Here is a 23,541-nt window from a genome sequence, read left to right on the forward strand (position 1 = left end):
TTGAGAAAGAAATATTCATTGAAAGAGGATCTACAAAACCTCACTACGGTGCAAAAGAAAACTTGAGAAATCTTAAAAACCGTTGTATTAACAAAAAATGTGGATAATTAAATAGCATGAAAGCTATTTACAAAAAATACAAAAGACTAAAGTGAAGTTTTTTGTGTGACCTCCAATGGCACCACACGTTAGTCACATACAATGCACATATTTGTAATACAAATGTAGCTCTAAATTACACAAAATTGAGGGTACAAAACTAATACTAAAGTAAAGAATATGTCTAACCGCCGCCGCACACCAAGTGACGCAACCGAACGCAACTTAACAGTACAATTGCTATGGCCTTTACACAGCTGTGAAAAAGGTCACTAAAACAATAAAGCTAGAAGATACCTACAATACTTTTAAAGAAATTGGGCTGACTGGTAAAGCACTGAAACTGGTGTCACAATGATTGATCTCTGAGAAACTGCCAATCCTTGCGTAAAATGTAGCAGTTCATAAATTTGTTTTCAAGCCAAATTGAATTGGGTACTCGCTTTGATGAGGATTGAAGGAAAGCTTTATGGACTTTGGGATGGTGGGGCTGGGTCCAGTCATAGGGTGCCATTAATTAGTGTATGTGTGTGTGTGGGGGGGGACATCATAATCAACTTTTCTTTTGAGTCACGCATGGGTTTTGCTACCTGGTTCTGGCTTAGCGGCGGCTCGTGCTTGTAGTCCAGGCCAGCTTTGATGAGAGCCGTCAACGCCTCAGCCCCCCACTCCCTCATCCTGGAGTTCGGGTGCTGGCAGACCTGCAAGACACACAACACATACGCACAAATGCAAACACGGATGCACAGACAGTACCAAAGTAGAAATTGCTTGTGTGTTTGTGGACGTGTGGGTGGATTTGTGCGCATTTTTCTTCTCCACTGCATCGGCTCCGATTGCAGGGGAGGTTCAAAACATCAGATTGTTTCCCAGCAGATTTCAGCGTAGGTGTGTGCGATGTGTGTGAAGCAAACAGATGATAAGAGAAGTTTGCGACATACAAGTGTAATCACGTTTGTATAGACACACGTGGAAGATTCCAGGCTCATGAGAATGGTGCCATGTACTCACAGACAAAGGTATTATTAAAAAAAAAAAAAAAAAAAAAAAAAAAAAAAAAAAAATGGGGCATTTTCAAAACATTTTGGGCCACAAACAACACTGTAGAAGGCAAAAGCTATATTTTGTTGGGCTTGTCTCCCTCAGGTGATCTAATAGAATGTTTTACATATGAATCCCCTTTTTCTAGTCACTATTTATTTTTTTATTTTTTTTAAGCGACTTCCTTCACGGTTCCAGCTAAAATGTCCCGACAGATTTGTGCCATCTGAAGCTTTGGCATACACGTTACTGCCTGCAAATAACATTTCATATGAAATATTTTTTATAACTGGTGTAGACAGAGAAGATGTGTTAGCTATTTTAAAAGGTATCTGTGTATGTGTGGACATGGCCTGGTTTCACGTTTTTAGTGGGGAAAAAAAAATAGTAATGATAAAAATGATAAACGTTGACAGCAATAGGAAACTCCACTCATGTACAGATGAATATCATTAGCCTAATAGCAGAATTACCCAAGTCATTTTTAACTCACTGTATCAATAGCAATAAAAAACACAAATGTGCTTGCTAAAATGTGTGTAGTTTCACAGTCGTGGCAAGTCATTTAGGTCATTGTAATCAGCCATGGTTGAATCGAGGCAACTGGACTCTTCTTCTCTTCTTGGTTGTTGAATTTGTTGTGTTTTTTCTTGTTTTCCAAAAACGTTCAAAAATGACTTTGGCAACGCTTTCTTCTTCAATACTGCCAAATTGATCATTTGGATTTTTCTTTCTCAAAAATTGTTTTCTGGTTTGCCATTTAAAAGCAATAGTGTGTGAAAGTAAAGCAGACACACAAAAAATAAACAGTGCCGTATCCCAATTTGGTGGCAAATCAAATTACAAAATGAAGACTGTAAGCACAGTGGACACATTATAACACAGCAGCATCTTAACCCCCAACATGTTGAGAGGGAAGAGATAAGAACTGGTGGGGAGAGCAACAAAACAGACAAAGAATGAAAAGCCCAAAGATGATTGGAGGAGGGTATCGTCACTTACCTTCTGCAAAACAGACAGGAAAAGCAAAAGAGAGGGGGAGATAAGAAAGAAAATGTGAATAAAAACCTTCAAAGACTTTATCACTAGGGGAGACTCCTCTCCTTGATGTGAATGTTCAAAACATCAGATTCTCAATTAATTTTAGCGGTTGTAGGCAAGTGTGTTGGATTTTACCTCCAGTAAGTGTCCAGTAAGAGGCCTCCACAGAATCTCTATACGATCCATGTTCACCAGACCAGTCTCCAGCAGCTTGGCAATAGCGAACAGGGAAGGCTCCTGTGTGTGACACAATATCTTGAACTCTTGAAATGTCCGACACTATGGAAGCACTATGAGACAGTTGAGCACAAATCAAACGATGCTGGAGAACGTCCATTATCTTGGCTTTGTAGATAACGTCACAAAGACAGACGGCGCTAGAACTGCACAGAGCTGTTTTAAATATTTCGCTCCTTTCATGTAGCTGAATAAGGTAACCACAATGTTAAGAACACCTCTCAAGACTGAAGCAGTGCAGTTCTACATCATTGTACCACAACTACAACCACAACAACCAAACTCTGCTCTATTATATCTTCCTAACGGCAGAACTTTTGACATAGCTGTTGGATTGAATCAGAAAATAAAACATCACTGCTGAAAATGTAAATGTGGACTCCAACTCCTTAAGTCACTTACTAGGCACACATCACAGTAATTCCTAAAACCATTTTATTTCGTTATATTCTCTTTTAATATATTTTGAAACAATACAGTGCTATTTTTATTTATTAAAACTAACAAAATGTTATGTTTTTTGTGGGCCGGAGCAGATTAATGGCATTCCCATTCATTTCAATGGGGAAATTTTATTTGCTATACCAGTAAATTGAGTTACAAGCTACGTGATTGAACAAATTAAACTCGCATGTCAAGGTACCACTGCACAAAAAAAGCAGTATGTCAAACATGAATCGAGTTTCACCCTGGTGAAGAAACAAAGACAGTGCTTACTTTGTTGGTCCCGTAGGCCATTTCCATGGCTTCCAGCGAGAGAGAACACAGAGCGTTGATCAAGTGATGAAGGGAAACATCATCCAGGTACCTAAACCACACAACACATACAATGAGGAGTTACTATGTGTACTTATGTACAGTGTAGCATAAACAGTTTGATGCATACAAAAAAAAAACTGTCATCCAAATCAGGACAGGTCTTTGCCCCATTAATTGTGATAGCGCAATGGTACAATAAAGTTATAGGTGGGGGAAAAACAAGTCCTCACTGGGAACTCTCAAAAAGCCTGGACAGAATGTTCGATATGATGGGCAAGTCGGTCATCACAGCCGTGGTCAACACCTGTCCGGGATGGAGACAAATCTAAGGTCAGTAAGTGCACCATCGCAGTCGTCCACAGCACAATGCAGGCAAACGTACCGTACTGGGTCCCTCCACGGCTCTGCCAGGTTTGAGGGCGCCCCCCACACTTGGCTTCAGTCCCAGGATCCACACTAAGTGCTGGGATTAAAACGACAATAAGGTACATTGCTTTATTAGTAAACTAACGAACAGCTTTAACTGTAGTACTATTAGTTGTTGTTCTCAGAGGATACATAATATATGCTGACGTGTTGCTGCAGAGTTTCTGTTCAAATATCTGTTGCTTAAAGGGCTATAATAACGCAACATAGATACTACTCATTATCCCATCTATGGCACTTTGCATTGTGTGTTAGCATTCAGCAAGTGGACTTTCCGAAGGCAAAGTTATGTGGTTGTTTTAAATACACAAAGTGTAATTCTCTTTATGTTTTTAGTTTGGCAGTAAACTCAAACTGAGAGTAACAATGAGCACAGCATGAAGCCTTTTTTTTTTTTTTTTTCAAGAAATGTTCACTATCTTCCATACATCTGCTTGTTGTGAAGAGAGATGAGTTTGCTGCCGCCATCTAGCGCTCGTAACTAAAAATTCTGCTCACAAGTATAAAAATAAAAAAATAAAACATTTGTGCTATATACTGCATGTGAACACTCCAAACAAACTAATTCCCCTTTCAAGCAAAGTTGTGCGTGGACAGATTTATTTAACCAGTGCAATGTGAACACAATGCGCTCCAGAGTCTCTTTGCATTGGTGCTGACATTGTATTGACTCAGGTCCAAGCAGGCATGAAGTGAACCAGAAAAAGATCTGGGTCCATTTTAAAATGAACTGGGAACATGAAAGCAAAAAGGACCGAGTCCACCTGTTCACATTTTTGTTCACTTGAGTTAAGATTGTTTTACAAAAGGACTACGCGTGAAAACACCCTAAAATTGTCACCAAAATAGGAGTGCCCATTGTTTTGAGCATGCATGCGTAATCTGTGGGTGATTGTACCTGCAGTGTGGCCAGGACCAGCTGCCAGGAGGAGCCCAGCACGGCGCCATGGCAGTGGGCCAGGTTCAAGAGGGTCCGCATGCACTGAATGTTCTTGGCCGTTAGCTTGACAGAGACACACAGTAAGATTTGAGAGCACGTAGTTCACATAGACCATCACGTAGAAACAGAGGCACAATCAAGTGAGGGGAATGCAGATTTCAATTATGGATGCACCGATACCTTCAGAATTCACACAATTATTGTTCAAAAAAACAAACTTTCCTTGAACGTGGCATAAGTTTCACTCAAATAATACTTTTTGAGTAACAACTTGTCATTACTTGAAACTTTATCAAACTGTTTTTTTTTTTCCAATCTTGCCACACACTTCACTTAAAGGTAGCCTTTAACACAAGGCATTTCTGTTATGTGGTATCTCAGTCTGAACACGAGGAGGCACCATGTATAAGTGCATAGAGTAGATAAGAGCCAAAGAAGAACGTTGAGTTTAGTGGCTATACAAGTAGGAATACGGATACCATGTTACCTCTATGTGTTAACTACAAAAAGCGAGTAAACTTTTATTTTTTTTTTTTTTTAAATGATACTGCATCCTGAGAATAGGTTTGAGGTTTGCAGAGCATAATTTGTCGATTAACAAAGTGCTGTCAGCCATGTTTACCTTACAGCAAGTCCACACAGCTGACATGGCTCCTACTCCACCAGCTCGGAAGCTATATATCAAGCTGGTAAAGTAGTATGGATGCCATAGTACCAGAGCATTTTTTTTTCCCAAGTCTGAGAATAACTACAGATGGACAGAATTGGTACCGATACCGGTAACGGTGCATCCCTAATAGCAATGATTTTGAAATCCTTGGTTTCCCACCAACAATCATGATACTGTAGCTTCCTACCACAACAGTTCCTTGGGGCTGGGCGCTGAGTGGCTGCCCAACAGCCACCACCTGCTGATGAGACTCGCTGGAGGGGCTGATGATCTGCACACTCTGGCCCTGGATTGAGTAGGCTATTGGGGGGTGGGGTGGGGGGTGGGGTGGGGGGTGGGGGGGTAAATAAATAAATATCCAGGATTTGCAACAAACACTCTTTTAATCAACTCAACATGCACAGACCAATTAGCCGTCTTTATATATACAGGCTAATATGCAAATGGTGAATGTTTAAAGGGGCCTCTTTGAGAGACGCTGCGTCCGCAAGTTTTAACACTCCTCAGGCACGTTCTTAATTATAAGTCACGGCAAAACATGATGGATTACTGTAATAAGAGGCGGACACTTGGGAGAGGCAAAATGCCAAGAGTTAACAGGATAAGCTCAGCTGAACACCATGCACATCAAACCACGAGGATAAGTAAAATCCATTAATTTAACATCAATACACATGACTGCAGGCACAAGAATGAAGCACATAATAGATCAAACGGCGATGCAAAGGGGTGGAAGATGTCCAGTAAATTCCCATGGGAAGTTAAGATGGGGAATTTTGAAAACATTCCAAATTGGAAATCCAAAACAGATTTATAGGAATTAACTACAAATTGAGCTAAACTTAATAGATGAGATAACTTATTGTAGCATTAAAATAAACATTTTGTTTAGTCATAAGCTGAAATCCATGCAAAATTGATAGTTATCCTTTCCCACATGCAAGGGCATTATAGTACCTTAATTGATGATATTTATCAAAAATATATGTGAGTACACTTTCCAGATCCAACCATCAGTTTTGTAAATTCCTGTTTTATTCCCATTCATTACCATAAATTCCCATTAATTCCAATGGAACATTTCCAACTTGGAAAATTTCCAGAATTATGTAACCCTAAACAAACATGATCTACGTTCACATGTACAAAATTTTGACAAGGCACAATAGCATTTCAAGAAAAGTCCTTGTTCGCATGACGAAACAGCACAATTACAGCATTTTAGGCTTTTACTACTGGGGCGCTACCTTTGCTGGACAGGTTGGCAGCGTTGCTGCTGAGAACGGTCAGGGCGTAGTGCGGCGGTAGAGAAGCCTTGCAGATGGCCGTAATGAAGGCGTCGCGTGGAGTCACTAGGCCTAGGCGGCCGCATAGAGAGGCCATGGTCAGTTCGGCCTTCAGGATGTTCTCCGTGGCTGTCTCGTCAGTGCTGCAAACACATGGACATGCCAAGTATGCTGGTCAATGTGGCTTTAGGGGTCAAATAGAACCTCTGATCGATTCATCATTTATTGAATGGTGTGTGTCAATATGTTTGTCTGACATGGGTCTTCAAACTTTTCTCCATGGGCCGCGTACAGGAAAAAACGAAGACCGCAAGGGCCACTTTGAGATTCTTCAAAATTACTTTAAGAAACACAAATCCAATCCAGCAGTGTAGATTAGGAAATGCTAATCAATGATATATTGTTTTCAGATATACATTAGATTTATTTTGTATATAATGCAAATAGTTTATGGTTTTTCAGGATTTTTTTTAGAGCAGCAGGAAAATCACATCTTCAGGTTCAAAACCAGAGCAGGAACAATACGTAGTAACCCGACAAAGACGATTCACACTCTTCTGAAAATAAATGATCTTTTTCATCGAGGCTTTAGTAATAGATATGTTGTTGTAATTTTAGTTGTATATAGTTTTTTTTTTTTTTTTTTTTTTTTTTTAAATCAAGAAGAGCTCTATATAACGCCAAAGTATTTTTATCATTTGTAGTAGTAGTATTTGTTATTGGTAACATGGAGTTATTGCATCACGTTCATGTGAGTCTTGAAAAGGGCATCAACCTTTGCATTACAAATGTCGGAAATCATATTTGATTCAAATGAGAATACGATGCTATCAGTTCCCTCTGGCTTGCATTTGCTACACCTGCATTAAGAGAGTTCAACGGACTTGAGGTATTTGGATGTTATTCAAGTGCAAAGAACATTGTCTATGAGAGGGGAAAAAAAAACAATCCTGGCATAGAAGCTCCCCTGTTCTGCCTGCAAAAGCATATTCACTGCAGATTCCAGTAAAGTGTCTCATGGGACTGTTTTATAAAGGTGTCTCGATGAGGTTTGGGAGCACAGAGTTTGTCTGGAGTAAGAGGTCTGAGTGCATTAAAAGCTGATCTTAGTACAGCAGTTGTTTTATGAAACAGTGACAGACTGAAGTTGGAAGGAACTAGAAGTTGTACAATTTGTGCTGTTTGAAAAAGGGAGCAATGAGTGAATAAGCAGACTGCTACATTAGCTCCTCACGCTAGCCGCTAGCTTGCTAATTGCCAACTAATAAACAGGTAGAATTTGAACATTTTCCCTCCCCCCAATCAAAATGAGCAAAGGCACGATTATCACGTCTCTACTTGTAAAACAGATGGGGCCGACAATCTGTGATGTTAAAATTATTCATTATTTTCTTCCAGATCCAAAATTAATGTGAAACGGAACGATAGTCAATGAGGAAGTGACAAACCCATGCTGTTGTCGCACACAAATAGAGGAGGAACTGGTTGTTTTGATTGTTTGTATAATCTTTGGAGATATTTTATGTCCCAATACAACCTTTCCACTTCCAATATGATATTGCAGCCTTGAGTATTGGCCGAGATTGATCAGATACGTTATTAGCACAAATTATATACACTTTTATTACTTATTTTTGTAGTATGAAATGTTAGAAAAAGCTTCAATCAAATTATATTATTCAAACAGGGAACAATAGCAACAGTAGTTATGAGAAAAACTGACCCATTTATTATTATAAATCAATCGGTTATAATGTTTAATCTTAAACATAAAAATATACTACAATTCAATATAATACTTTAAAAAGTCCTGAAAAATAACCTCAATAAATTCAATATAAGTAAAATATATTTTAATGTGCTAATTAACCACTATGTTTAACTTAAACGTAGGCATATTTTACTATTAAATTCGATTAATAAAAAAAATACAAATAAAAAATAGAATACTATGGAATATAATCTTAATAAATACAAATAGTACATTATACTTCAGGTATGCACAAGAAATGAATGAATGAATTTTTTTTGCATTTGGCACAGTTTGAGGTGAGCAAAAAATTTATGTAAAACTGTCATAAATAAAATAAAATATAAATGCACTAATGTAGTTTATATACTTATGCTGCAGTAATTTAAAAATACATAGTCAAATTTTGAGAACTGCAGTCTTGTACAGCATAATCTGCAAAAATGGATGGGAGTGGCATTCTGTTGGGGCTTTGCTATTTAGCTTCGCCTCCGCTTGCTCCTCTGTCATCTTACGTTGCTAAGCGCATTTGCGGCTCCATAGGCCGCTGGCTCTTTCCAGCTTAAGGTCTCCGAGGCTTGTAAAGGCTCGAGTACGCTAAGATAGTCACTGGATGATCGTGACTCTAGTGCACAGGTGTCGCACTGGTGGCCAGATCCGGCCCGCCACATCATTCTATGTGACCCTCGAAAGCAAATCATGTCCGTCGCCTTATTGTTTCTTGCGAAAATTTACAAATTGCAAATTGTCTTCACTTGTAATAACATTTAGAAATCGCAAGCATATTTTCTTGCCAATCCCCCTTTTAACATGTTTTTAATACAAGTTGGAAAAACATGTTTATAAAGGCTTATGATTTAAAAACTAGTTTTCCATCAATTTGCTGTGCGTATGCAATTATATGAGGTTTATATGGCTTCATAGTCATAACGGCCCTTTGAGGGAAATCATAACTACGATGTGGCCCGGGATAAAAATGAGTTTGACACCGCTGCTCTAGGAAGTGCTGGCAATCATGTTATTTTGCTGTGGACATTGACTATTTTTGGCGTCGTCGGCGAAGACTTTTGGTCAAAATATCCGTAACTGTCACGGGCTAATCCAGCCACACATACTACTGGTTGTGATCTTTGCTGGAGCAAATTCTGGAAAGGAATGGTTGTATTGGACTGCTTATATCGGACATTATAGGTCCATTCCGACATAAACTGAAACTAGTTTTTGTGCTGATATCAGACCATTATCCAAATCTAAGATCAGACCGGGACACCCCTATACAATCTTCCTAGTCATTTACCACAATGCTTAGTAGACAGATTACGATTTCATTGTTCCCTTGTTGCATTGATTGTGATTGAACTTTGAGATACCACTATAGTTTCCTTACCTGGCGTCAAGCAACAGTGACAAGGCGGCGAGCAGACCACACCAGCAGGCACTGACCATCTCCTCCCACACCAAATGAGTTCCTGAGACACACAAGGTTTTCATTTGGCAGAATACCATCATGACCAGTGCTGCCAGTTACCTCAAGAATGTTACTTAGTTACTTTAATGATTACTTGACTTCAAAACTAACTAAGAAAAAAGTAACTTTTTAGTTACTTTCAGCAGCTGCCAAGGGGCAAGAATATCACTTCCACAGCACACAAAAAAAAACATTAGCTTAACCATACCCATTACTTGTTACAGAATGATGTTATCAACATGAAGCAATAACTTAAATATGAGTGAAGTTGAAGTCACATTAAATCAGCAAATTAGTGCAAACTTGACATGCCAGCACAATACAATAGGTTCCTAAACGTAAACTAGCACACCATTCGCAGTACACTGCCGATTGTGGTCCATGAAAGCAACTGAGTGCGTGTGCATGCCTTTGTGCATCCGTGTACGTCAACGTGAAAGTGAGTGACACACACACAAACACACACACCATTGCTCCCACCACAGTGATTTTGATGCGAAGAGCGAGAAAACTTTTTTTCTTACTTCATGACGTCAGCCGTGCAGCGCGTTCAACCAGGTCACAGAGGATTTTGAGAGTTCTCACTTTTCATTGTACATATTATTTAAGATAAGTATTGTAAGTCCTTCAGTGAGTCGGTCCTTTCCCTCTGTGACCAATTGATGATTGCGCACTCAGTATGAATAATTAACCCATAATCCATTGCGCGTTTAACACGCCAGTAAAACTGTATTCTTAATGTGTAAATAAGAAGTAACAATCAAAAACACTTTTTACTAAGGAAAATAACAAAAATAGTGTGGCGACAGTGAAATCGTGCATTTCTTTGCACTTTTATGGTACTGCACCATCACTGTGCATTGTAGAAACAACAATCACCTCCCAATCGCTTTCTTCTATTCGTTGGAAAAAAATGGTGGTCTCGGTTAAATGCTACCGCACATTTGGACTGATCTTTGTTTGAATCATCAGCTACAAATTACTGTTTGGTGAGAGACATTGATGATGCAAAAGTAACTATTATTGGATTGAAGAGGTAACTGTTGTCTAATTACTTTCCCGGGAAAAGTAACGTGTTACTTTGCTCGTTACTCAAAATGGTGGATTTTTTTTGTTATACAGTAACGCGTTACCCGCATCACTGATCCTGACTACCCTTTACACCAAAATCCAACTTGACATATCAAAATATTACAAACAACAGACACCAAGCTTGAAAACACTACAACAGAATTTAAACAAGAGCCAAATATCATCTCACCAGGTGGCGGCTCCCACTTGTGGTCAGGCTGAGCCTCTCTGGATTCAGCGGCCGCCTCCTCCTCCAAGGCCAGCTCCTTTTCAATCATGGTGGTGATGCCTCGGACCAGGTCCAGCAGGGCGCTGAAGGCCACTGACATGGCATAACCCTCAGGGATGGATGGCGGCTCCACTTTGTCCAGCATTTCCAGGCTAGCACATAGGTGAAAATGAAATATTTGTATAGCCCATGTTTTATGGGTTCATAAAAAACACAGTGGCATTGGGGCCTTACTAGGTGGCCTTGGCACTGCCCTGGGCGCTGACCGTCATCAGGGGGATCCAGATGCCTCTGTATTCAAAAGCAGCTTGGGTAATCAGGGTTCCACTGATGCCTCCTGGGCCTGCACCGCTCTGAGCCGTGCCCTGGGGCCCTGAAGCCGAGCCACCTGAGCAGAAGTTTAGTTAACGGGGGGGAAGGTTTGGAGAATTAATGTTAAGCTACTCGATTTTATTGTCATTAGCCTTTTCTGTGGGAAAAATTTGATGAAAATGGGAAATTGTAGTTTTGTGGAAAAAAAAAAAGATTTTATTTTGAGGCCATATTGCTCAGCCCTAACTTAATGAAGAGTAATGATATTTTTTATGCAACCTGATATCCATGAGGTTACAGTATCAGTCATTTGTAAAGTTCTCAAAAGAATTAAAAAATTTACCAGCTGGTGCGTTGACAGCTGAAGCATTGCCCACATTAGGAACGATGAAGAGGGACTGGATAAAGGAGCCCAGGGCATTGACGATGTCTCTGAACACCTTGGTGGAGTGCTGCTTCATGTCATACGATTGGCAGAATGAACTGGAACAAGAAAAAAGAAAACAAAAGCAAGAATAAAAAAAATTATGAAAAGGAGTTTAAAGAACTAACGCTAAATGACTCATCCTTTCTGATATACTGTATTGTCATTAGGGGTTGCATGACTTTATAGACAAATGTGATGAAAGTCGAGTTGTAATAATTAAGCATTTGCTCCATTACATTATAAAACTGTTTGCGACTCCTCAACGTCAAGCTCTAAACGTCACTGTATATCGTAACTGAAGGACGACTCGTCAGTACAAAATCTGATTACCATAAGCCTACTAACTCAAAGTTGAGCTGTAGAGTCATATATCTTCAGCATTTATTTTTTAAAGATCAACATTTGTTAAGTCAAAAATCATTCACAATGAGCAATGACTGGGAAGTGAAAGCAAAACCCGCTGCTTACCGTAATAAATGTGGCTGTACACACAGCCTGTGTACCGACTCTACGGCCACGGCTCTTAGCCACTGAGGCTTTTCTCCATCCAAAAACTTCACAAGCAGAGACAAGAATATCTCACACTCTGTTACCTGGAGAAAAACAAATCAATTCAAGACAGATGTAAAGAAATCATAAAATAAACCTAGATTAGCAATATTAGATTATCTTGTTGAAAAACCCTGATAAGAACTAATCCAATGTAATTATTTCATGTGCATCTGCTTCACACTTAAGAGAACCTCTGATAAAGAGTACCATCCTTAGAGACCAGGTCTGGCACGCACGTACCAGCAGGCTGTAGAAGTGCTTGATGAGCACCGAGACCACGCGCAGCAGTCGCATACAGATGGGGAAGTAGGGCTTCTCCACGGGGGCCGGTGAGGCGGCGCTACTGCTCCCCTGGCGGAACTTGATGTTAGGGGAGAAGAGCTTAATGACGAGCGGACACACACGCTCCTTCAACAAGAAACTGAACTCCTGGTGCTGTATGGCAAGAAAAAGAGGGAATAGATAATAGATTGATATTAAAGAATTGAATTGATAGATTACTCATTTACATTGATTTTTATATTACAAAATCAAAAAGGTAAGTAAGGCACATAGAGTAGCGTATACCAGGGTTTTTCAAACTTTTTCCACCAATTACCACCTAAAGAAATCCTTAGGTCTCCAACTACCACCATCATGAGTGACATTAAAATACAGTAGTGTAGTAGGCCCAAATGTAGATAAAAACAAAACGGGTTTCACGTCCCTCGATATATCCCGATTCACTTTTCACTTCACCTTTCTCTTCACTGCATCCCACATTTTTTAATCGTAATTATAGCATGGATTATTTGCTATATCACAGGATTTTGCGGTGAATATTTTTTCCCCACACGGACTGTAACTGCAGAGTCACGTAGCAATATGTGCGAGCCAGGAAGAAAGACTGAGTAAAAGCCAGACTATCCCAAGTTTGGGATCATTTCACACTCGATAAAAGTAGCTAAAGCGCAATGTGACGATTGCAAAGTAATGCTGGTTTAAGTTACACAACTACACGTCTTCCATAAAGTAAACATTGTTAGCTAATTTAATACAGCCTACCACTGCTGGTTAGAATGAATTGTAATTACTCCACAGGTCCCCTGGGTAGTAGGATAGACACACCCGCAGGCGCACTTTCAATCGCTTTATTGAACAAACGACAACAAAATAAAGTAAACACAAGCGCATTCTATTTATCTATCACCTGTAGGAATACGCCGGGGAAATCATTGAGGACAGACTCCAACAGCTCCAGGCCAAACGTCCGTGTCATCTCCGTCATCCCCACCAGCCAGTAGGGGGCGTCGGCATTCACCAGCTGGCACAGGTCCTACAGAATGAGCAATGACAAGGAAACAATGAGGGTGCCATCAGCGAGCTCTGTGGGGACAATATGCTTTGTCAGTGGGAGAGAGCACCCTGTATGAGGAACAAACCAGATTCAGTGGTACCCAGACTTACAAGTCAGTCTTTTGAGTTACAAGCTGTGGCTTGGCCGTTTTTTTTTTTTTTTTGTCATCGCCTGCCACCGTGGGGGACCTAGGTTCAAGACCTCGACTGTCCTTGAGCAAGACACTGATACCCCGAAATGCTCCCCGGGCGCTTCAGCTGCCCCCTGCTCTAGTGTGTTCCACTAACATGTCTATGTGTTCACTGTGATGGGTTAAATGCAGAGAACAAATTTCGTGTGCATGCATGCATGAGAAAATTGACTCAAGAGTGATATATATATATATATATATATATATATATATATATATATATTTTTTTTTTTTTTTTTAAATAACGATGGATCCTAAGAAACAAAAGTGCTGAGAAGAAGCAGATAAAAAAAAAATAATAATAAAAAATAAAAATAAAAAAGAGGCTTTGACCTGTTTATTGCCAATGGCAGTTGAAGTCTATTGTCAAATTATATCTAAAACAAGGATTACTAATATGTATTGAACCAAACCACACAACGTTGTCTTACAAATCCCCGATAGCTTAATGCTAACACATAATGCAAAACAACAATGACAAGCTAACAAAACAAGAATCAATATCAAGGTAGTTATAAACCCTTAAACAACTGAATTTTTTAACACAAACGGGGTACAGCAAAACATAAAAGCCCTTGTCTGATACAGTACTTACATTTGTTTGATGATCCTAAACATTAAAGTGGGAAAACTACACGAAATAATGAGAATTTGAGAAGGTCAAGACTTTTTCACAGCACTATATGTTGATTATACTGCATGTATTTGTACGCATAGATGAACAAAGATACATTATTTCTTGTAAATAAATAAATTTTCGATCCATTATGTAAAATTTTATAATTTCCCACGGCACACTAATGTGCCCCGACACACTGGTTGAGAATCACTCAATTAAAGCATAAAATCTTGCCGTTTAATTGTATACGTTCTATTAGTCATTCAATGTCAGCCCTCTCAGTTAAAATGGATATTTGAGTTTTATAGCCATTATTGATTTATGTTTTTATACAGTATAATATTATAGTGCTATTTTTCCTATTAAAAAAAAAATATATCATAACATCCATCCATCCATTATCTGAGCCGCTTATCCTCACAAGGGTCGCGGGAGCACTGGAGCCTATCCCAGCTAACAACCATTCGCACTCACATTCACACCTACGGGCAATTTTAGAGTCTTCAATTAACCTACCATGCATGTATATGGGAAGTAGGAGGAAACCGGAGTGCCCGGAGAAAAAACACTCACGCATGGGGAGAACATGCAAACTCCACACAGGCGGTGCCGGGGATTGAACCCCGGTCCTCAGAACTGTGAGGCAGACGCTCTAACCAGTCGCCCACCGTGCCGCCATATATCATAACATATATAAAATAAAAAAAATGTTGTTGCTTTTTGGGGGGCTACAATGGATTAATGGGATTTTAATTCATTTCAATGGGGAAACTTCATTTGAGATATGTATGAGTGATTTGAGTTACGAGCATGGCCACAGAACAGATTAAACTTGCAAGTCAAGGTACCACTGTACTTTTTTTCTCTTCTTTGTATAAATTAAAGCATTCACTGTGGGAACTTGCTGTTTCACTGTACAAATACATAAAAAGATAAAATATACACAAAATATGAGATAAAAGCAATCAAGAGGGATGACAAGAGTGTATACAGCTGTGAAGGAGGCTACCGCCCCCATGTGGACGTACCTGGAAGAGCATATATGCATCTTTTGCACTGGGCCTCAAAGTGGTGACAGACCGCCTGTTGGTATTGCCCTGGACAGGAGGAGGCTGCTCCACAATACCTGGGACGTAAATAGCAAACTCAGCAAATGAGTCATAAATATCTTGCTTAAATTTGTTGTAGGTTAAACGAATCTTGCATTAAGCATTCCACCAGCGTCATAATAAACAACCCCATTGCAATTCCCCGGCCCTCGAGTGGTGACCTTTGAAACGCTCATCCTCAGACACCATCCGCTCGAAGACCACGGTGACTACCTGCCGGACGGTGGCAGCCGCCGTGTTGTTGGTGATGTTGTCCTTGGTGAAGTGGAGACGGAAACACAGCACAATGGCCTGGACGAGCACACACACAATAATGGAAAAAGCAGTATGCAAATATTGATTTAATGTGACGCTCGTGTGAAGAGGAACTGCATTTGGTCCTCTCAAGTGCTTCCACAGCACACTGAATAGAGCTCAGACTTTGTTCAGTGGAACCTCAGAAGTCCATTGTGCTTTAAATTGTTGTATTGTGCGAGACTTCAGCAAATAATGCAATACTTCAACCAAGTAATACTAAACCAGCCAGCTACATGCAGCGCTGCTGCTTTTCTTAATCCAGCCAATAAAGCATTGACATTAACAAGAGTCTTGTAATACATTCATTCAGCCGTTTCTTTCCAAAAAATGGTTAATTAAAATGCTTTTATTCATTACTCATTAAAAAAAATTTGGTAATTGGTTTATTGCAAATAAGAATTAAAATGTATTTACTAATTTTCAATTATTTATTGAATGTAATAAATGGGGAATGTATTTACTGTAAATCATAAAATTAAAAAGAATTTGATAATGTATTGTAAATAACAATAAAAGTGATATAATATGAATAGCAAATTTAAAATTATTTGCCCACTCCTACACTGTACAGTAAGTAATGGTTTTATGGAGACAGTTTGACCCAAAAAGAGATTATTTCTATTTACTAGGGCTGCTGCTACTGAATATTTTTAGAATCGAGTATTGTACAGAATATGCTATTAATTAATTAAGTAATTGTATAAAAATAGATTTTGCAATATTAAACACAATCACGTGCAGCCTCAAATTTCACTATAGTATCTTTGACTTTGAGTGTGTATGGCTTTAAAAGATGGGGCGTGGCCCGGTGAGTGACGTGGGCGTTATGGATTGAGAGTGTAGAGCTGACTGGCTGTGAACTGGCTCGAGTGATAATGTGTGTTGCCACCATCGGCACCTCGGGTATGAATGTGCTGATTGTTTTCTATTGTACCAACTTATTTCTACAGAGTGGTGTGTGCGCTTGCAGTAACATTAGTCTGTGTGAAAAGCTGGTCTTCGAGGCAGAGATTTTGCTTCTACCTTTTTTTTGGAACAGAATTATTCAAGATATTGATTAATCATTGCAGCCCTAATATTTATATTCCTATATTCTCTATTTCCTATGGGAACATCGTTTGAAAATATGAACAAAAACACCATTGCGTTCGACCTTTGAGGTTCCTCTATATATGAACATTTTGTGCGTGACTGGACCGGAGTACGTTTCTACCTTGGAAAGTACTTCGTCGTGGACCACTGTGTTCGTAGTGAGCAGCACCAGCACTGTCTGTAGAAGCTTCAGCTCCTCCAAACCGTTTTCCATCAGCTGCCACAGCATGTTGATGATGTTGCCCGCCGCCGCCTGCCACAACAAATGCCGCCAAATGTTTTTCTTCTGTTTCTTTATGGCTCATAATGCGTACAAATATACCAGATGATGCTGTTTGCTTCAGGGTAAAAAAAACATCAGTAAAAGGACATTTCAATACCAATTTAAGTGATGTTGACACTTTGTGCTTTCCTGGTTGTCAAGGCTGTTTATGCATTCCCTCAAGAGTCGCCAGCTGTTGCCTTTTGAAGGCCATCAGCGTGCTTTTTAACCTTGTAGTTCAGTTTATGACAAAGTGGTGACAAGATCTACAATGCCAAGTGGCGCTGCACACAAAGTATTTGGCCCCTTCTTGAGTTCTGATTTTTTTGCACATTTATCACACTTAAATGTTTGAGATCATCACGCCAATTTGAATATCTCACAAAGACAACCCAAGTAAATACAAAATGCAGTTTCTCAATGATGACTTTATCCAAAGCTATCTGGCCCTGTGTGAAAAAATAATTGCCAGTTTCGACTCACATTTGCTAATCAACAGTTGAAAAGTTGAACTTTTTATTTCTGGTGAAAGAAAATGACGGGATTTGATAAAAAGTACATCATGCCAGCAGTCAAACATGATGGTGGCATTGTAATGGTCTGGTGCTGCTTTCCTGCTTCAGGACCTGGATGAATTGCTGTGATTAACGGAATAATGAATTCTGCTGTCTAACAGAAAATTCTGCAGGCCAACATTCAGCCAGCAATTCGTGCCCCTAAGCTCAAGGTCGATGACCCGAAACATACCACTAAATCCACCTCTGGACGGCTCCACCCCAGAAATGATCTTAAACGAGCAGTTTATGCTCCTCAAACCCTCAAAATATAATTACGTTAAAACAATTCTTCGAAGAAGAGAGGGCCAGAATTCCTCCACAGTGATATGATACTCATCACACATGCTTTGATTTTTTTTCATTAGGTCGTTAATTACTTTTTCACAGAGGCCCGCCCAGATAGATTTGGATTTGTTTATCCCTTAATAAATAAAATCATAATTTAGAAACTGCATTTTATACGCACTTTGGTTACCTATTTGTCTCTGTACTTCCTGCAGCGACTCAGAATGACACAAAAAAGTCAAGACAGAATGTCCTTCGGCCAGCCTTATGACCCTGGGCATTAGCCTCGGTGTGCTGTATGTATTTGCATTAACACGGTGGCCTCCCCAATCCCCGCGTCCTCACCTCAGAGACCACCTCGTGGGACATGAGCCTCTGGATGGCAGCCAGACACAGTTGGGTGATTTTGGGCTCTTTGGTGCCGCAGCCCATGAGGAAAGGCTGCACGACTTCGGAGCTATTCTCCTTGAGCGCTGCAGAAGAAGGAAACATGACATTAAAGTCATATTTTGGGAGCATTAATGATGATGATTAATATCTATATTGTTAGTTTAAACAATATATACATCACAAACTATGATCTTTAAACATTACAATATCATTTCAAACTCAACTTACAAACATCACCCTTGAAAATAAATGGCTTACAGATGATTTGATTTTAAGAAAAAAAAAACACTTCTTCCGCTAACAGTGTAGACTAAATTTAGCTCCTCCCAGACATACAAGACTTATCTCTCAATCCATGTCATTTCAAAATACAGTGTTACCTCAACTTTCGAGTGACCCAACTTCTGAGTTTTTCGAGATATGAGCCATTGCTCGGCTGATTTTTTTGTCTTGAGTTGCGAGCAGAAATTTGAGCTACAATCGCTTAATTGGTGGCAGCAAACTTCACAACGAACAGGAGACAATGAACAATTTGTTCGAAAAGAGGCCAAATGCTTCCTTCAAGATGTTTATTGCCATTCCCAGTTGAAGGTGAAACCTAAAACACATAAATCACGAAAGTTCACTAGCTCAATCCTAACAAACAAGGGAAAATGCCACAGACGGGCTAATAAAAGTGGCATCGATGTTGTGGTAGTTATAACCCTTCAAGAGATATTTGATCAAAAATGGTGCAGCAACACATACGAACAGACGATATAGTACATCAACCATATGTTCTTTATCTTATGCAAAAAATATAAAACAATATGACTGCAGCTTACTGAGTCTGTTTCTTGTATTATATACATCTACATTATACTGCCCTTTGGTGGCCAAGGCGTGCAGGAGCAGCACAATTTCAATGTGCTGAAAGCATGAAATCACCACAAACAGTTTTTTACATTCTATTTAAAATGTTTGTTACTGTCTGTTTTTAGAAAGTACAATACTGTAGAGTGTTATTTACTTATTACAAACCACATTGCCAAAATATTTGTTAGTATTTTTTGGGGGGTCTGGAATGGATTAATGGCATTGCCATTAAATTTAATGGGGAAAAATGATTTGCGATACAAGACTTTTTAGTTACGAGCATGATCACAGAAATAATTAAACTCTTAAGTCAATGCACTACAGAAGATCCTTATCACCAATGTACTAGTTTCCTATTAGCCAGGGTTTTGGCGCATCTCATAAAAAGCACAAAAACACAAATTGTTGAGTTTTTGAGCAAATAGCTGGGAGGAGGTTCCACAGAAAAAAAAGAAAACATGCGAATTTGCAAATGGTGAACCTCTCAGAGGCAGGTGTTCACTGCATTATGACACACAAGGGACTACAAGTTGTTGTTAGATTACACATACTTTTGGGGGACACCAGAAGTAGCTGCGACTTTGAAAGCGCCTTGCATCTTCAGTCAGCGGGACAGCCTTGTGCTTGAAACGTCACAACAAAGAAAATCTCTTTACGTGTTCTGCTCTATTTGCTTCCACTGTGCAAGATCGGCTTTGACCCGTTTGTATCCACCTAAGCTGCCAGCTAGCGGGGCCTTGTGTTGTCTTCATCACTGCTTAAGCAGGGTACACGCATACTGACAATCGGGTCAAATTTGAGCATTTTCTTTCCCTGGTGATCAAAGTCAGCAAAGGCTTGATCGCACAATATGTCTGAAAGATTAACCTGACTGATGTGTGTGTGTGTGTGGTGCATGCTAAGAATAATTTCTTTCCTCATCAAGTGTAGGGTCTCTCACATTTTAAGGCATTCACTGCCAATGACGTTTATGAGTCAACTGGGATATATACAATTATAATACCCTAACAAAAATAACAATTAATAATAATAATGCAGTGAACAACTTTCAATTGTAACCGAACTACGGATGGATGGATATACAAGACATAATTGATTTTCCTAAGAGTCAACGTGTACCGAACTGAAGTGAAAACCGTGACCACAAAACTGAGATACGAACAGAACTGTGAATTTTGTGACCTGTTGCACCCCAATATACAGAGTATGTGTTGTGGTAGGTAGCAGAAAGTCTGTGTTGCAATCGTGAGGACTAGATGACGCAGTTCATGAAGTGAATGATGAATGTAAAAAATTGAGATTCAACTCGAGCCATGCGGTGAGTCAGCATCACTCACGGCGCGTGTCGTAGTTGTGAATCTGTAAATTAATTCTTATGTTGCCATCAAAAGCCCTTTCTCAACATTGTTTTGTTCTTTTATAGTTTGAGCTGTCATAAAAGCAACATAGCCTAACATCAAAGTCACTGTTCTGCTTGATATGCTTGTTTTCACAAAAAGAAAGTGGTGTTTTTGGTGAAACCAACCCATGTTCTACTGTAGAGTACTAAAGAATGGAAAAAGCTTTCCTTGTGAAAAAAAGAGAGTCTACTTCTTCTTCTGGTAGGTCCGGTTCTTATAATATTCTGTGGGTCTTGAAAGATGAGTCAAAATGCTCTAGACCGGCTAGCAATATGGGGAACTTTGAAAACAGCTGGCAATGACCGAGTCGGCTAAGAAGTCAAAAATTGGTGTGTGTGCACCACTTAAGGTTACAAAAGATAAGAGGCCCTGCAAGCAAGAGTAAACAGATCCAATTGGCCACTTTTTGGCACTCACCAGGCAGTATGTCGGTATTCCTGGCTGCAATTGTCTTAATCTTCACAATGCCAGACTCGGCAGCCTAAGGAGAAAGGAGAAAGAAAGCAATTCAGTTAAAGTGCAATAAAAAGTCGCAACTACATGTCTTACAGAGAGAGACAGAGGCTGCTAGAGTGAAACTTTCTTTGTGGTAAAATTTGGAGTTCAACCCAAATGTCACGGGACAGACGTGCCTCTACAAACACAACAAACAACAAACCTGGTAGTTCAAACAAACATCATGCGTGACGTTCGCAAACCTCATGAGACTTCAGTATCAAATTAATTGCGTGATGGCAAAGAGTGTGCACTGTATGTAAAGTGGGTGTAATCACAATACTAGAGCCATGAATGGAATTGCGACAAAGGAAACTGTCTCACTATCTTATACAGTACACACACTCACAGACAAGTGAGAGTCAGAAAATCTCTGTGTGACGGAAACAGATTATTTTGCAGTCAAAACAGTCACTTCTCTTTGTGCAATGACCACAAACCACTTATTTCATGAGGCAACCTTGGGTACCTTGGGGAGTTATTTCCTCAGACAGTTTACTCCTCCGCAGAGAGTACCAGGCACAGTGTTTCCCACATACAATATACATTTATCTGTGGCGGGCTGCAGCAAATACATTTTAGCCACCACTAATAGATCTTGGCTGAGATTGTGCCGTTATGTGGTCCTTCTGTGCGTCTCCTAATCGATACCACCGCTTTCCTTTCTGATACGATACTGCAAAGGCGACAAAGCACCAAGCAATTATATGTGCGGTCTGGCATCTATTAGAGCCGAGGCCACTGTTCGAGGAAATACGATTTGGGTCAGTCAAATAAGAGGACAGAACAGAGAAGATAATGTTAACGATAATGTTATTTGCATATTTTGATGGAAGAATGTTGACAGACTTTTTGTTAAAAAAAACCTGACAACTGTTTAAAAAAAAAAAAAAAAAAAAAGAAATGGCATGTCTCCTTTCAATGAATATCTCTCAAAAGGAGAAGTGCTTTTTCCATTTCACATTAGGCTGGTGGAAAACTTCTGGATCCTAATGGTCACTACTTCCTCAGAAAGTGCTGCTTTAAGCTTTCCTTACAGTTTCACAAAGTAACCATGTTGACAACCTTGGCAGTCGCCTTTTAACCGCTTTTTGCCTTGCTGCTAATGTCATAGAAGAGCTTCAGTGTAAGGTTAAAATAGCTACAAAGCTGTTGAAGTGTCATCTGGTTATTTATAACAACAAGAGTGCTTTGAAGGAATAATCAAAAAAGCAGAAGTAATTCCAATCTGCTCATTTATTTGACAAGCAACACCGGGGAAGCTCCACGCAGACACTGATGCAGGTCTCTAAATTCAGCAAATTCCTGGAACTACGACAAGCCTTATTTATTTTTACCCATTTCTAATATTTTTGTTTAGCTATGAACGGGGCAAAATAATCGACACAATGTCAGCATGATGCAATGCAAGTGTAACTTCATGGGACACTGCTAACAACGTTGAAATTGTTTGCATATGCATGAACGTGATCGCCGCGCCTATCTTCTGCCACGAAGAACACTAAGAAGTAACTTACACGTCAAATGTAAGACGTGGCAAAAAAATGACAAGAGGCACAGTTTCACTAACTGAAATGGAGTTCATTGCGCTTGCAAATAAGTACTCGCCGATACTGAGTACCAATACTTAACATTTCATCTTATAATTTGTTTTAAATGTCTTTAATTTTTATCAGATATTGTTTAAAAAGGCAGCACGGTGGCCGACTGGTTAGAGCGTCAGCCTCACAGTTCTGAGGACCCGGGTTCAATCCCTGGTCCCGCCTGTGTGGAGTTTGCATGTTCTGCCCGTGCCTGTGTGGGTTTTCTCCGGGCAGTCTGGTTTCCTCCCACATCCCAAAACCATGCATTAATTGGAGACTCTAAATTGCCCGTAGGTGTGACTGTGAGTGCGACTGGTTGTTTGTTTGTATGTATGTGCCCTGCGATTGGCTGGCAACCAGTTCAGGGTGTACCCCGCCTCCTGCCCGATGACAGCTGGGATAGGCTCCAGCACGCCCGCGACCCTAGTGAGGAGAAGCGGTTCAGAAAATGGATGGATTGTTTAAAAACGCTAACTTTTCTTGAATCTAAATTTCACTCAAATATAACACTTATGATTCCTAACATTTTAACATGCAAATGGTAGTTTTTCTAACAGACTTGCCACACATTTCACTTGAACATAGCCTGTAACTCAAGGCATTTCAGTTATGTAGCATCTTAGTCTGAACACTAGGGGGTACTATGGAAAAGGAGCAAATACAATATATTAGAGACGAAAAAGAAATAAGAAGAGATGATGCAGAAGTAAGAAATAAGAGTCAAAGAATAACGTAGAGTGTGGCGGATATACACATGGGGTGC

General features: G+C 39.7%; 1 protein-coding gene across 9 annotated transcripts in view; it reads right to left on the reverse strand.

Moving 5' to 3' along the window:
* mon2 (MON2 homolog, regulator of endosome-to-Golgi trafficking) overlaps window positions 1–23,541 on the reverse strand; it is a 46,896-nt gene that overhangs the window by 17,902 nt on the left and 5,453 nt on the right. For 8 of the 9 annotated variants that reach the window (XR_009788544.1, XM_061773546.1, XM_061773548.1 and 5 more), the window contains exons 2-21: window positions 21,118–21,181; window positions 18,401–18,528; window positions 17,073–17,204; window positions 15,724–15,853; window positions 15,482–15,579; window positions 13,498–13,623; window positions 12,549–12,743; window positions 12,225–12,349; window positions 11,673–11,812; window positions 11,252–11,405; window positions 10,979–11,169; window positions 9,637–9,718; window positions 6,461–6,642; window positions 5,401–5,513; window positions 4,502–4,606; window positions 3,560–3,640; window positions 3,408–3,481; window positions 3,136–3,226; window positions 2,317–2,418; window positions 690–800 (exon numbers count right to left, since the gene is read on the reverse strand). Coding sequence is in view for 8 of the 9 variants with exons in the window: in XM_061773548.1 (XP_061629532.1) it covers window positions 690–800; window positions 2,317–2,418; window positions 3,136–3,226; window positions 3,408–3,481; window positions 3,560–3,640; window positions 4,502–4,606; window positions 5,401–5,513; window positions 6,461–6,642; window positions 9,637–9,718; window positions 10,979–11,169; window positions 11,252–11,405; window positions 11,673–11,812; window positions 12,225–12,349; window positions 12,549–12,743; window positions 13,498–13,623; window positions 15,482–15,579; window positions 15,724–15,853; window positions 17,073–17,204; window positions 18,401–18,528; window positions 21,118–21,181 (2,424 nt within the window). In the remaining variant the exon portion in view is untranslated. Of the gene's footprint in view, window positions 1–689; window positions 801–2,316; window positions 2,419–3,135; window positions 3,227–3,407; window positions 3,482–3,559; window positions 3,641–4,501; window positions 4,607–5,400; window positions 5,514–6,460; window positions 6,643–9,636; window positions 9,719–10,978; window positions 11,170–11,251; window positions 11,406–11,672; window positions 11,813–12,224; window positions 12,350–12,548; window positions 12,744–13,497; window positions 13,624–15,481; window positions 15,580–15,723; window positions 15,854–17,072; window positions 17,205–18,400; window positions 18,529–18,825; window positions 18,965–21,117; window positions 21,182–23,541 lie in introns of those variants that run through there. The other variant, XM_061773547.1, reaches the window with a different exon arrangement.

Source organism: Phyllopteryx taeniolatus, chromosome 5 (genome assembly GCF_024500385.1).
Source record: "Phyllopteryx taeniolatus isolate TA_2022b chromosome 5, UOR_Ptae_1.2, whole genome shotgun sequence".
Lineage (NCBI taxonomy): Eukaryota > Metazoa > Chordata > Actinopteri > Syngnathiformes > Syngnathidae > Phyllopteryx > Phyllopteryx taeniolatus.